Source organism: Lagopus muta, chromosome 23, assembly GCF_023343835.1.
Source record: "Lagopus muta isolate bLagMut1 chromosome 23, bLagMut1 primary, whole genome shotgun sequence".
NCBI lineage: Eukaryota > Metazoa > Chordata > Aves > Galliformes > Phasianidae > Lagopus > Lagopus muta.
This window is the reverse complement of record NC_064455.1, coordinates 873,468-888,641: the sequence shown is the minus strand read 5'-3', so window position 1 is coordinate 888,641 and position 15,174 is coordinate 873,468. Positions and strand designations below refer to the sequence as shown.

At 50.0% G+C, this 15,174-nt stretch overlaps 1 protein-coding gene across 1 annotated transcript; it reads left to right on the top strand.

The window, feature by feature from the left end:
* Nucleotides 1-184: 184 nt before the first annotated feature.
* SNRNP40 (small nuclear ribonucleoprotein U5 subunit 40) lies at nt 185-11,271 on the top strand. Its single transcript, XM_048969101.1, has 10 exons — nt 185-461; nt 557-686; nt 943-1,036; nt 2,455-2,620; nt 3,295-3,417; nt 4,397-4,517; nt 5,238-5,320; nt 5,750-5,811; nt 8,951-9,054; nt 10,701-11,271. The coding sequence occupies exons 1-10, from the start codon at nt 225-227 to the stop codon at nt 10,748-10,750; spliced, it is 1,170 nt and encodes a 389-aa protein (XP_048825058.1). The 5' UTR covers nt 185-224; the 3' UTR covers nt 10,751-11,271.
* Nucleotides 11,272-15,174: the final 3,903 nt, after the last annotated feature.

Below are 15,174 nucleotides of genomic sequence, written 5' to 3'. Positions count from 1 at the left end.
CAATCGAAGTGACTGATGTTATCTTGCGCCCTCCCCTTGACCTCTCCGGCGTCAGCGCGGCCAATCCGTGCGAGGAGCGCGCGTAGCTTTCAAGCGGCGTCCTTACGTCTTCTCTACGCGACGGAAGGAAGGCGGGACATCCGGGAAAGCTTCTCCAATCAACGCGGCAGAAGGCCGTGCTGCTGGCCAATGGGGAGCCGGGCGGGCGCGCGCGGCCCGTGGCGATGATCGAGCAGCAGAAGCGAAAGGCCCCAGGCGGCCCCGGCCCAGGCCCTGGTCCCGGCCCAGCTCCCGGTCCCGGCCCCGGCCCCGCGCCTGGCGCTGCCCCTGGCCCTACGCCGGGTCCCGATCTCCCCCTCGTGCCCTCGGCGGCTAAGCGGCCCCGTCATGATCCACCGGCTGCTGGCGGAGGGGGCGGAGGGGGTGGCGGGCAGCCCCCAGCCGGTGCTCTGCTACAATCGGTAGGGGCTCTGAGGGGGGCGGGAATGGAGAGGACTTTTTCCTTGTGCCCTCTGCTCCGGCTGCCCCTCACTTCTCTCCCCGTGTCCTCCCGCAGGGCCCCCCGCGCTGCTCCTCGCTGCAGGCGCCCATCATGTTGCTGTCGGGGCACGAGGGAGAGGTGTACTGCTGCAAGTTCCACCCCAATGGCAACACCCTGGCGTCTGCCGGCTTTGACAGGCTGATCCGTGAGTAGTGGGGCCGGGCTTCACTACTCTTGGCGTAAAAATAATTTGTACTTAACAAAATATCCCTATTTCCATTGTCCTATACAAGAAATCCCGCTAAAGCATCAGCCCCTTCTTTCTCATAGCCTCCCTTTAGATATGGAAAGGCTGCTCTCACATCTCCCTAGAGTCTTCTCTTTTCCAGGCTGCAGATTTCTCAATCTGAATTAGATGTATTTTCATACGCTGTTCACTTTCCTCTCTCCTGTTTCTCTAGTGCTATGGAATGTCTATGGGGACTGTGATAACTATGCCACTCTGAAAGGACACAGCGGGGCGGTGATGGAGCTGCACTATAACACGGATGGCAGGTAAGGAGCACACTGGTAGAGTTCTGCCCAATCCCCACTGTTTCGAAGGGGAGATGTTTTCTGCTGGACAGAGCCCTGCACAGCACCTCCTCATTGCTCCAGCTCAGCCAGCAGCCCTTGTGACACTTTTCCAGATCAGGAGTGGTGTTTGCTCGAGGCTGAGCATTGACTCTGGAGCCACTTGTGACTTATGAATGCCTTTGGTTTCAATCTTCAGAAATCTGAGTGCTCACGCTGATGATGTGGGAAAAGCTAATTGCTTCGGGTGGGAAAGAGAACACGTATGTGTTTTTTTATTTCAGAAGGTTCTTCCACCATTGCATCTGAACCAGGAGGTTGCTAGACTTTCCTTTTTCTCTTCCCAAAGAATCATAGAATCACTCAGGTTGGAAAAGACCTTAAAGATCGTTGAGTCCAACCACAGCCTAACCATGCTACCCTAAATAACAACCCTCCACTAAATCACGTCCCTGAGCACCACATCCAAATGGTTTTTAAACACACCCAGGGATGGTGACTCAGCCACCTCCCTGGGCAGCCCATTGCAGTGCTTAACAACCCTTTCTGTAAAGGTTTTTCCTGATATCCAACCTAAACTTACCCTGGCACAACTTGAGGCCATTCCCCCTCCTGTCACCAGTGAGAAGAGACCAACCCTGCTCTGCTGTTGTCGCCTTTCAGGTATTGGAAGAGAGCAATAATGTCTGCCCTCAGCCTCCTTCTCCCCAGACCAAACAGCCCCAGTTCCATCACAGACCGTGTCTGAAGAGTCAGAAATCCTATCTATAATTTTAAATAGAAGTGGGGTTTGGTGAAAGCACCTCCTGTGTATTTGTTCTATTGTCAGTCGGCAGACATTTGTCTTTGCACGTTTAGGCATAGTTCTTAATAGTACTGGGGCCAATTTCATTTAATGTTTTTATCAGATCTTCATTAGATCCTGATGGAGAGTTTGAGTACACCGTCAGGAAACTAGCAGGTGACACCATGTTGGGCTGCAATTTTGCAGATGGATCTATGTAGGCTGAGTTGATGGTCTGAGTCCAGTCACATGACATTCAACAAAGCTGAGTGCTGCTCTTGGGTCACAGCAATGCAGTGGTAGAGGCTCAGGGAGAGTGGCTGGAGGGGTGTCCTGTGGGAAAGGATCTGGACAGTTGTAGAGAGCAGCCCCTTTTCCTCCAAACAAAACAACTCAGTTTCCCTCAGCAGCTGTAGCAAGAAAGATGGCTGTAGCAAGAAGGATGTCAGTCTCATTTTTTCAGGTAACAGGACATGATCTTTTCAACCAAAATGAGTGTCTGATTCAGTGGCTCCCACTTAATATTTCAAGCTGCGGCCTCACGTCTGTAGAGTAAGAAAGTGGGTTGGAGAAATGCTTCTGACATTGAGAGTCTCACAATGGTTCTTCTCCACAGCATGCTCTTCTCAGCATCTACAGACAAGACTGTGGCTGTGTGGGACAGTGAGACTGGAGAGAGAGTGAAGAGGCTGAAGGGCCACACCTCGTTTGTGAACTCCTGCTACCCAGCAAGGCGAGGGCCTCAACTCGTCTGTACGGGCAGTGATGATGGGACGGTGAAGGTCAGTATGTGGAGGCAGTCTACGGTGAAAATAAGATAGGATCTCCAAGAACATTACATGTTCATTTCCATTTAAATTGGGGGAATTCACCTTTTAGTAACTCTCATAGATTTTTATCAACAAATTTTTATTCCAGAAAAGAAATTCAGTCAATCCTCCTGTAAGTTTTTAGATGGAGGTTAAGAAAATTAATCCACTCAGTTGCACTTCTTCTGTTGAACAATGTTAATCAAACAAGTGGAAGGCAAGCAGTTACTGAAATCTTTTATTCAACTGCCTTTTTCCCTCCTATTTTTCCTTAAAACTGGGGAATTCCTGTGTTTTAGCAGCAACAGACTTTTACTGTGGTTTTTGTAAAAATCCTTTGAGGTGTGAAAGAGTGGATTTTAGTAGGTTGGTCTGATGGTGCAAAACAGAGATTTTTCCCCCAGAGGGTGGTGAGGCACTGGCACAGGTTGCCCAAGGAGGCTGTGGATGCCCCTTCCCTGCAGGCATTCAAGGCCAGGCTGGATGTGGCTCTGGGCAGCCTGGGCTGCTGTTGGTGACCTGCACACAGCAGGGGTTGGAACTGGATGAGCGTTGTGCTCCTTTGCAACCCAGGCCATTCTGTGGTTCTATGAAAGCTCATGTGCAACTCCCTACATGTAAGTTTTACCACCACAATGTCTTTTCAGCTGTGGGATATCAGAAAAAAAGCTGCTGTCCAGACATTTCAGAACACCTACCAGGTCTTGGCTGTAACTTTCAATGACACCAGTGATCAGATCATATCTGGGGGCATTGACAACGATATTAAGGTATGACGCTTGTGTCCTCATGTGTCTTTCCAACCGTGCTCACCTTTTCCATCCCATCAATATTTACTAAGCAGCATGCAAAATGCCCCATTGGTCAAGAACAAATGTGGAAGGCTATTGGTTAATTTTACTGTCACAAGAACTGCACTGATCCACGGTGTCAGACCTCTCTCTTGATCTGAGGCCAACAAGCTGAGGTAATTGTCCCAGGGCTGTCTGCCATGTGACTGGCCACATGTCCCAGTGCTGCTGTCACACACTGCCACTGATATGGTATGCAAGCTGGCAGCTGGTGCTCCTCACAGAGGCACTAGAGCCGTATATGAGGTAGGCTAAAGAAAAATTGGTGACACAGCCACATTCTCTGACCTCTGCTTCGATAACTTGTCACCTGCTACTGAGGAAAGTTCTTATTTAAGAGCACTCTCAGTGTTTCATTCATTCTGTAGCTGAGATTCTCCTGATAGCTTCACAGTTCAGTCTTACTGTCTCTTTAGCCTCAGTCTCCAGTCTTACCTAGGCATGCGGAGCACATTCTTGTCAGAGGGCCACCACTAAGTGTAGCACTGAAATGGTATCTGTTCTGATTGCCCTCTGAATGGCAGTAACTCTTAGAGAAAAAGCAGTGTGAGGTTGGTCAGCTGCTTCTCTGTGCCAGGGGTCAGTGGAATTTGGGAACTGAGGGAGCTAGGCCAGATTGAAAGGGAATTCTGCATACATAAGCTGCTGAAATTTCATTGTTTTCTGCTGTTGTGGTTGGACGTGTTAGGTAAGAAATAGAGAAAAAAAATTGCCCTTTAGAGGACAATACATAACATTATAGCCTTATACTTCAGTCATTAAGACTTCACCCAACTGAATCTGAAAACTGATTTCATCAGATGGCTGATCAGTAACTGCATGAAATGGTTTGGAAAGAGCATTGCTGAGAGTCTTTTCTGCCCTTTCTAAGCCACAATCTTGTGTCTGTGCCTGAAAGGTGTGGGACCTTCGCCAGAACAAGCTGACGTACACCATGAGGGGGCATGCAGACTCAGTGACAGGCCTCAGCCTGAGTTCAGAAGGCTCCTACCTGCTCTCTAACGCAATGGATAACACAGGTACATCCTACCAAATGTGACAGCACAGCTGTGCAGACAGCTGTCAGCCCCTGCTTTTGAAGAGCTGTGTGTGGCATCTTGGAAAGGAACAGCTGAAATTGGTCAGTGTGCTAAAAAGGGAGAACCGGGTGAAAAGATGGGCAGAACACAGGCTGGGTGTGCAGAGAAAACTTCAGTCCTCTTTGTTAGAACCGTGACAGTTGCAGAGAGGGAGCAGAAGAAAGGTTTGTTACGTCTCCCAAAGGGTGATGAGCACACAGGCTGTGGCACAAGTTATTTGCACAGGCAGTTGAACATAATCTTGGTCTGGCTTTTGTCAGTGGTTCGGCTGCTTCCCCGCAGCAGGGAATGACTGTGCTGTTTCCATCTCCCACGTATGGGTGCTCAGCGAAGCTGATCTGATTGGAAGTGTGATCATGAAGTGTGTTAGAATAAAGCAGATGCTCATGGAAGGAGACAGTGGCTCGTCTGTGTAATAGTTGTTTTGGATTTTTCTCCTCCTGTTGGCAATGGTCTTAGGAATTACAAATTGCTGCATTTGTCCTTTCATATCACAGCTTCCTGCAGTGGGAAAGCTGTTGGTTTGGTTGGTTTCCTTTAGCTTCTGAGGAAACACGAGCATGAAAAGAACAAGGAATGTGACCAGACCTTTGGTCATCTGCAGCTGATCCTGCCCCCTGCCTTGCTATCTCCAGCTGATTGCTGGCTGCTCTCTTGCAGTTCGCATCTGGGACGTGCGACCGTTTGCCCCAAAAGAGAGATGTGTGAAGATTTTCCAGGGGAACGTGCATAATTTTGAAAAGGTGAGTGTATTGCAGACTGAAACACTGGTGTTCATGCAACGCTGCAGCTGTCTATTAACTTCTCTGTAAATTGTTCTTTAAGTTCAAGTTTAAACCAGTGAGGCTTTAATAAGGACTCGAAGATTAATGCACAAAGTGAGATTCCAGTTAAAGCTGTAGTAACAAAATTTCTTTGCTCAGTTTGTTGTAATTAGCTGTAAATTAAGTATTTTCTACACTTGCTATGTACATTGTGTAAAGTAGCAAGGCGATGGATGTTTCCAGCAATAAAATAAAACCTGTCATTACTTTCTCATCTTTTGAAGAGGGATCATTAAAGTAGTGCTCGTGATATTTAAAGTCTCATGGCGATTTTACTTGAAGTGGAAGGGAAAAGCTGAATCTTCTTTGGAAATCGAACTGTGCCTATTTTTTTTATTGTTGTTTTAGAATCTTTTGAGGTGTTCCTGGTCTCCAGATGGGAGTAAGATAGCAGGGGGATCTGCTGACAGGTGAGTTATCACCATGTTTCTCTGTTACTGTCAATCCCAAACTATGTTTGCAATCACTCCTGAAACGAGCTGGATCATCTCTAAAATTAATATGAAGAGCCAGAGTTGTGCATGGAGGTGTGAAGACCCAGACAACCCCCTGTGGTAATCTGTGAGCATTGTCTGCAGCAGTGATAGCAGCAATGTGTTCAGATTGCATCAGTGGAGATGCACTGTATGGTTGTAAAATCCTTATTGCTGTTGTCAGAAACCTTCTAGAGAGCTCCGTTTCTGCCTGTGTTCAGTCACTGCGTCCAACAGATGGACAAGCAGATGACAGGAGCGTAGCTGGCAGCACATGAGGTCTCTTGCAGTCGTAGCAGCAGACTCTTGTGAGACTTTTCTAAAGGCAGAGATTCTGGCAGTTTGCTGCAGAGTGCTGGATTGGTGCTGATAATGACCACGAGTATCAGAGCTACCAGGTAGCACCAGTGCTGTTCCGAGGATCGTTTGTGATCCTTACTTTAATTAACAGATGTGAGGAAATTAAGTTGTCACTAAATTAGCACGTACCTGATGTATTTAAATGAGAGATTCTGCAGACTAGGGTAACCAAAGGGTCAAGTGGGCAGGGGGAGGAGGGCAGCAGGTCCCTGCCAGGCACTGAAGGTCACCATGAAGAATACCAATGTGCTGGAGCAGATCCAGGGCCGCTCTCAGTGACATGGAGACAAGAATTCCTGCAGGCCAGAGTCCAAGGCATGGAACAGCAGTAATCAGCAAATTAATGAGTTTCTGATAGACAACAGGGAGAGCTTTAGCTCTTACAGATCAGATAGAGTGGGGCCAGCTGTCACAGCTGAGACGTGACCCTTCTTTCCAGTCCCACTGGGCTGCAGCAGCAGAGCACGTGGTTAGGAATAGCTGTGCCTGCGTGGCCAGTCCCAATGTGGGCAGTCTGACACGGTGAAGTGGGGCTGGAAATACTAGGCCACGAGGTTAGTTCTGCAGATGCTGATGTAGCTGTGTGGTTTGACAGCAACTTTGCTGTGAAATTCGTGATGAGGAGCACACAGCCAGGTGTTGGATGAGGCCACTCAGATCTTCCTGCTATCTCTGAGTTTTTAAGCTTTTTTGGTTTTGTTTTGTAATTTTTTTTTTTTAGAAGGAGCATCTGCTGGGAAAGCAAAGCAAGATTAGAAATTTCCATTTGTCTGCATAAAAGATAATTCCCCACTGGTTGCTGTATTGCTCTGCATTATGTGGAGTATGTGTGACAATTATCTGACTTTTTTTTTTCACTGTGAGCCTTTCAGAAGGGTTATTGTAAAATCAGCTGCTTAATGCTTTCCTGCTTTGCCATGCCAAAGAAAAAACATTGCAGCAGAATTCTGTAGTGGAAGTGCCTGATATGATTCTTGCCTGCTGGATAATAGCAATAGCTGTGCTTGAAGAAATGCTGCTTTAAATGATATTCATGACTCAAGTGGGATGCTCTATTTTTTTTTTTTTTTCCTTTTCACACCCTTTAAGAAAATAACATAAAGAATGCCTCTGAAAAAGTCTCTGTTGGCATCCAGTGTCCTCTCTGCTTAGCCAACAGGGATCATAAAAGATTCAGTGCTTTTTGGGGCAGAAAAGAAGTTAATTGCTGTTTCAACCAAGAAACAGAAGTTTTTCTATTTCAACTAAGAGATGGTTTTTGCAATTAGAGGCCTGATGTAAAACCAACCATTGGTCTTCATGAGGTGTGCAAAGCAAAGGGAAAGAGAGCTGGAGTGGTGGCACTCGGTGCTGGGGGCACTGCATAAGCCTGGAGTGGCCCCGCTTTGGATTCAGAGCCTGGGTTGTGTGCAGGGATGTACAAGGGCCATTGGTCCTGAGCACGTTTCAGCTCACGCAGCTGGGATGTACTGATCACAGTGGCATTTGCAGCAGCCTTCCTTTGGAGGAACGTGGCTGCAGGTCACTTTTACATGTGTTCTCCTCTTGCCTGCTGTCCCTCGTTGCCCTCCCCCTCTGCAGCATCCCGTGAGCAGCCACGCTGATGTCTCTGAAGCACATGTGTGGCAGAGCTGCTCTCCACACTGAACTCCACCAATTACTGCTCTGCCATTTTCCTCTTCTGCCCCCTGACAGATTTTATTTCAGATGCCACTCACTTATCTAAGGAGCAAAACGAGAAGGCAGGAGGAGCGTAATGCAGAGCTGGCAGCTTTCCCAAGCCACTGATTTTTTTTTCTGAAGAGCTGAGAACCTGTAACAAATGACATTCCAGGTTAAGGTTGGGAGGGAGGCCGAGCAGGTGGGACGCAGCATCGTTTTGCCTGGCTGTGGTCTCCATATCTGAGGGCAGGGCATCACTTTGTGGACTGGCATAGTGATGGACAGCAGGAACGTGGTAGGGCAGGCTGTGTTCTGCAGCACAGAGGCGCCTTTTCTCTCCCATTTGGAGACTGTAAGGATAGTCTGAATGCTGCCTGGTGCCAGCAGTTTATTTCTGACCCGCTGCACTTGCGGTGCTGTCGGTGCTGTCCTTCAGCCAAGGTGAGGCAGGCGGGCAGGACCTGCAGCAGTGCAGCATGGCGACCCGCAGGAGATTAATCCAAGGGCTGCATGCAGTCTGATCGGCCCCTAATAAATGCTGCCAAGTGAGTGATGACTTCAGTGGCGTCGCAGGAAGAAATCCATATATAAAGGTTGTTGACTGGGAGGGGTTGTGCTATGGCAGGGACTGGGGGGGAGCACCCAGACTCCTCCTCACTGCTTGCCTGCCAGCCTGAACTGAGAGTCCCTATGGTGCTTGCAGGGAGGTGTTTGCAAGAGGAAGAGTCGTTCTGATGCTCCATGTGTCTCTGAGCCCACTGTGTTGCTGTTGTGCTGGGGGTCTCCGTGGCCTCATCAATCTCAGTGCTGCAGTGCTGAGACAGCAGAGAGGCTTTTAACGCAGAGCTGGCACGTCAGCTCCTACCTGCTCAGACCTTTGCTCCTTTTAATTCAGCAGAGCAGCGTTTTGCTCCTGAAGGCTCCTTGTTTATCCATGCTAACAGCTGTGGTTATTACAGCCTGGGTGGTGAACCGTTGCAGGAAGCAGCCGTTGGCGTGGGAGGCACCTACTCTCCCTTTACAAATGCTTGCTCTCATAATGACTGTCTTGTAGGTTTGTCTATGTGTGGGACACCACATCCAGGAGGATTCTGTACAAGCTGCCAGGCCACGCGGGGTCGGTGAACGAACTGGCTTTCCATCCAGAGGAACCTATCAGTAAGTCCTCCCCAGATCAAGTCAGCTGGGGAAACAGATTCAGAGCCGGCTAGATGCTGGTCTTCCATAAAACAGCACAAATAGTGTTGGTGGCCCAGACCCCAAATATTGAAGAACCGGGGGAAAGAAGTCCACTGCAGCCTGGAGCCAAGCCCTGGGCTGAGCAGCGGGGCTCTGCTCGTGGGCCTGGTGACCAGCAGTGCTGTGGAGGTCTGACCATGAGCTGCAGGTGGCTGTGAGCTACTGCTTCTGCCCAGAGGCCATGGGAAAAGATTTTTGATACTTGGGTTTGGTATAACCATGTATTTGCTGACCACATGATAACAGTTAGAGAACCTAGAGGCGTGTCTCCAGCACAGGGCCTCTGCCTTTCCCAGAAGCTACAGGGGACAAACGAGGCTCTTTGAGCAGAGATTTCAGTCATCATCCCAGAAGTTCTGCTCCAGAGCAAAGGTGTGGCACTGCGTATCAGTGGTGGGTGAGAAAATGCAGCTGGTGGCTTTCTCAGTACAGCCACAATGCCGTGGCTGAGACCAGACTTGGTGTCAGTTTCTTAGCACTGTTTGTGGCCCTAGGAGGACCACGGGGCACTGTTTGTTTCTATGGAAACACTCACACCATCAGTCAGGTCATCACACTGCTTCAGCCAAAAACTGACACGAGGCAACCCCGAAGGGAAGCTGAGAGCTCAGTGGTGCTGAGCATGACAGTGTGCAGCAGCCTGGGGGTGGGGATTCGGGGCAGTGAATTATGGGTTTGTTCCTTGGTTATTCATTGCTCTGTCTTCAGATCAGAGACTGTGCTGGAAGAGCAGAGCCATCTTTCCGCTTTGGAGCGGGTTGTTCGTAATTGTTCTGCTGAGCTTCTCTTTGAGCATCAATCACTTGTCTGAAAGTAAAAATTAAAAACCTACCCAGTCGTGGCACGTGAGCCCTGCAGCTGATTCCTGTTCACGTCTGGGAACGCTGATCTTGTAGCTCACTCCACCCATCTCACGTTCTGCATCTGCATGGGGGGGCAACGCCGAGCCAGGCGACAGACGCTGGTCTGCAAGCTTCATGCCAACCCCCCACACACACATCTCACAGACTTGAATGAAATAGCTGCCAGGTCAAGAACAGAGCTCTGATGGAGTCCTCGTCACCCTTAACACTTGTGCTTTGCATGCACTCAGCAGCCTTTTAGCCCCTCTGCATCAGGGCTGTTCTGGCTGAGCGCAGCTGCGTTCTGCTTCTGTTCTGACAGCAGCGTGGCCAGGCTTTTCCAGCCAGCCTCTGCCCTCTAGTGGCACGCGGTCCCAGTGGCCGTGCCTGTTCACAGTCTGAATGCTCCTTGCAAGCAAAATAACATTGCAGGATATTTGAGAGCATTACCAGCGTGTTTATGTGTCTCTCTTTAGTGTTTTAATGTTCAGACATTACAGGCAGCATGCCTTTATGTCTGTCTTGGGGCAGGGGAATGGCAGCCAGAGCTCTACGTGCTTGCTGCTGTGCTGCGTGTGCTGAAATGTCAGTGGTAATCCCATGAAGCGTTTTAGGGGAGCAGATGAGATCTGGCTTTAGAGATAACTTACAGCCAGCAGCTAAATCCACGGTGTGTCATCAGCAGAGGTTTCAAACTGATTTTTGTGTTCCTCTCTCCTGCAGTACTCTCTGCATCCAGTGACAAGAGGCTGTATATGGGGGAGATCCAGTGAAGCTGAGAAGATGCTGTGATTTGTGCCCTTGAAGTCTCTGGTTTACAGAAATAGGATTGACTTTTGCTGGTGCCAGCCCCCTCACACTCGTGGTAATGGGAAAACACTGAAGCAGCTTGATGAGACATCACAGGCTGCAGTGTCTGCATGGCCCTGCTGTACAGCCTGGGCTTTTTCCCCTTTTGGGGAAGAAGGAAAACTTAGAATTGAATTGGTTTTGAATTTGGCTGTACAGCGGGCTGCTAAACCCTTACCCAGATCACTTGAAATTTGTGTAATTTGTTTAAATTCCATTTGTGGCTTGTATGTTCCCTGTCCTGTTTCTCTTGGTTGTTTTTATATGGTCAAACTGAAATAGACACCTTTTTACAAGAACTGTGTGGATGGAATTTATTGTTCTGCTTTACTTTTCTACTGTACAATACTAAATCAAAGCCCTTACTCATATATAACCCAGGGAAAACGTATACTTGAACTTCAGAAGAGCAGCTTTATTTTTTATTCATGGCAATAAAAATGACCACACTGGAAATAATTGTCAGGCTACTGCTGAATTCTATTTTCTTGTTTTGAGTAGAGTCAGCCTTCTGCTATAAATAAATGTAAAAGGAATGAGTTCAGGACTCAGCAGAGCAGGAGCTGGGTTGGTTGCACATCCCCTGTTGCATCACAGACTGGCTGGGATGTGGCAGGTTGTCAGGCAGGTTGGGTGCACGTTGCTTATCTGCCATCAAGATTTGGGATAGGAGAAAACAATTTCCCTTCCAGCAATTTAAGCTCCTTCCCTGCTGGCTTATCCCCACCATTCCATGGTCAGGTCTGTGCCCCACAAGTTTCTGTTCTGAATGTGTCCACCCCAGTTCCTCCTTTTTCCCCCCTTTTTCCCCCTTTGCTGCCATAGCTCAGATTGTGTCAGGTATTGCTCACCTCTTGCTGGTTCCCTGTCCTGTCCTGGAGGAGGGCTGCACGTTGGGTGGGATGATGAACCTGTGATCCTCCCACTCCAGAACTGTTCTGTGCAGTCGTGGTGTGTTTGATCAGGAGGATTCTGCTGCAGCCATAAGGAGGTATTTAAGAGGTGGAAAATTATATTGCAGTTCACACAGTACAATGGGAAGAAGTTCCTCTGACTGCATTTCTTGCCCCTATTCTTACTGTGGAGAGAAGGGAAAAGCTGGAGGATAGTGCACTTGAGGCTGGAAAGGATGGAGAAGCTTTGAAGGAGGGTGAGAAGTGTGGCTGCCCTTCCCGAGGAGGCAGAGCGGACGTGGGGTGACACTGCTTTGTCACTGTCACCTGGAATGGTTCCTGTCCTGGTGCTGTGTCCTTGTTTTAGGGAGGCAGGAAATCTGTGCCTGCCTCATTCACTGCCCACTGCCCAGCCCCGCAGTTGGGCTGACGGATTCGAGCACCAGGTCTGCACTGAGTAGAGCCCCAGCTTCAAATCCAGTGAGGATCAGCTCCTTGCGACTCCCAGCAGGAGCAGCAGGTGCCATCAGTCCGTACCAACACAGAGGAGCTGCACCCGTGGCACTGCTGCTCACCAGGACGCCGCGTTGGCAAAGCTGCTGCTGCCCAGCCTGCAGCCTGCCCTGCACCGGGGCCCTGCTGAGGTTGGGGCTGACAGGTGGGGTGAGGAGGAGGATGGTGCAGACGGGGGAGGACCTGTCACCAGATGGTGGTGAATGGATGCATCGAATGCAAACAAATCACCCTCCAGCTGAAGAGCCAAGCAGAGAGAGCTGGAGGCAGGGGGAAGATTTATTTTTAATTCTGCGGAGTGTTAAATAATACGGCCTGGAATGCATGTGAATGAGAGCAGGGGGCCCGGCTGGGAGTGCCAGATCTCAGGCCAGCTCCTGTGCCCTGGGATGGGGCTGCCTGGCCAGGAGCAGACAGGCACGTGCACGTGGTGCTTTGTGGGCCCTATTATAATCCTTGAGGGTTTGTTTCATCTGAATGTATGTCCAAATGTCTGAGGGAAGAGACTGAGTGCCTGGCTGGTGGTGACAAGATAATAACTGCTCGATTTCCTGACTTGTGTTTGTTTAAAGGAAGAGAAAAAGGTGCTTTCTTTCCTTAGTTAGCAAAGGAGGAGCCTGAGGTGAAGCCGTAGAGAGGCCTCCTCCTGCATCCCCCAGTCACCTGGGAATGGCCAGCCTTAAACCCACCTTGGTGTGAATGAAGGATGCAGCCAAGGCTCTGGCTTTTCCTGCACAAAGGAAAAGGAAATGAGGAAAAAAGCAGAGGTGTGAGCGTGCCTGGTGTGCCTTGCAGGTGGGCTGTGATGCTGCACCCTGGGGTCTGGCAGCACCCTGGGATGCCCAGTCCCACCTGGTGGCTGTGACTATGAGATGCTCAGCAGCTCAGTGCATCAGTGCTGGCATCCATGCAGCTGTGACCCAGATCAGGAGAATGATCTGGATTAACACTAATCCCCCCACCCCAAGGAGAGCAAGCCCTGCCGTGGGGCCGGATTGCTTTCAGGGCATCTCCTCCCTAAATAGACCAAGAGAGCCCAGCAGTGCCACCCCAACACGAGCACACTGACTGCAGCAGTGAGCTTTCTTCTCTCCTGCATCCCTGGAGAGAGCTGGAAGCTGATTTAGGAGCAGCACCCACCTGCTGGTAATGGGACACGTGCTCAGTGAGCCGTGACCAGCCCCGTCCTTGCAATTTGTGGATTTAATCTAATTTGCTCAGGGGGTTGGAAGGGTGGTGAGCGAACACAGATCCCGGCAGTTAACAGCCCCCGGGGGGGCACTGGGAGCTGAGTTTCATGCTCTGCAGAGCCAAATTCCTGCAGCAGGAGCACAGCCACAGCTCCACGCTGCCACCACAGGGGTTCAGCCCCCCAGGCTCAGTGCTGGCCCTGGGGTACAGCCATAGGAAATCCTTTGTGCAGGGGGCTTGCTGCCAAGCTGAGCCCCTGATGTGCAGCATGCACACATCCGTGCACGCACTGCATGTACACACATGCACACACATATATGTACACGTGCACATGTGTGTACGCACACATGCCTGCATACCAACGCTTACAGACGTTTTCACTGGAGCAGTGTGAGCTCCAGGGCGCACGGCAGCAAGCCATTAAAGGCATAATCCAAGCACGGAGAAAATTGTTTTCTTAAACAGGTTTATTCCTCCAAGGGACGTCTTTGCTTGAGAGATTTCCTCTATAAATTAAATCTGTCCCATGATCCAGATCAGCAGCTGCGAGCCCCACAGCACTGCATGGCTCTGGTCCCCGCTCTGGTCCTTATGCCATGCCACCTTTTGGAGCACAGAGCCCCTGGATGGAGGCTGGGGCACAGGCTGGGATCCTGCAGGGCACAGTGTGGGCAGCCCAGCCCTGCTCCATCCCCACCCCCCCCCGGTTGCCACCCCATCCCTCCTCCAACCCCTTCCACACCTTTTCCCATTGCTGCTCCTAATGAATTTTGGTAGCGATAGTTTCTAAAAGAATAGAAAACAATTATTTGCTCTGTTGGGGGATTAGATGATATTTAGTCTCTATTTAATAGAAAACTAATTAAATTACATGAGAAACTGAATAGAATTTTTTTGTTAATTATGAATTTTGCAAGCTACAAAGGCTAAATGATGATGGATTCTGTAATCTGCCGTGCTTTTAGCTAGACACTGAGATAAGATGACAGCTGAGAAAGAATGGGAAGAATGCATTTTAATTTCTATATCGATTCAATAACAGCTGGCTGAACAGCGATCCATTAATGGTGATCTGCAGGAGCTGACGTTGACTGGCAGGCTGACGGCTAATTATGTGAAAATTGGGGACACAGTGGTTAAACAGATGTGTGTGTGCTCCTGGAGGAGGCTGGGGAAGTGCTGGTGCCCTGTGTGCTGGCTTTCTCCATCTCTTCCCTTCACCCTGCATGGGCAGGTGGGTGCAGGCTGCTCGGTGCCAGGCGTTCCTTAGGGCTTTGAGTCACTGGGATTTGGGGATGGGTGAAATGAGGGCATGGATGATTGGGATCCAGGTCAGCCGCTCTGCCTCCACCTGTGCTGGAGGTGCTGTCTCCAGGCTGCTGTCTGGCATCCTGAGCTTGGTGCCCAAGTTTGGGCTGCCCATCACAGGCAGCATCTCTGATCCCAGGGCTGGAGCATCCCTGCTTCCAGGGCTGGGACATCCTTGGTCCCAGTGCTGGGATATCTCTGCTCCCAGGGTCGGAGCATCCCTAATCCTGGGACTGGAGCAGCTCTGCTCCCAGTACCTGGCTGGTGCCCAGCTGCCCATCACACAGTGCTGGGCTGCAGTGGGGTCCACCTTTTCCTTTCCACCTGCAGGGCTGCTCAGCCACTCTGACCTCTTGTTAATTAGGGGCTTGTTAGCATGGATCCAGGAGAACTTCAGCCCTGGCATTTGTGAGTCGTGGCTGCTCCACCAAAACTGAGCTGCC

Bases quoted from the DNA above. Each gene is read 5' to 3' on its own strand.
- SNRNP40 (XM_048969101.1), top strand. From the start codon at position 225: ATGATCGAGCAGCAGAAGCGAAAGGCCCCAGGCGGCCCCGGCCCAGGC. The intron at 2,621-3,294 runs GTCAGTATGTGG...ATGTCTTTTCAG, and splicing joins GTGATGATGGGACGGTGAAG to CTGTGGGATATCAGAAAAAA. The intron at 5,812-8,950 runs GTGAGTTATCAC...ACTGTCTTGTAG, and splicing joins GCAGGGGGATCTGCTGACAG to GTTTGTCTATGTGTGGGACA.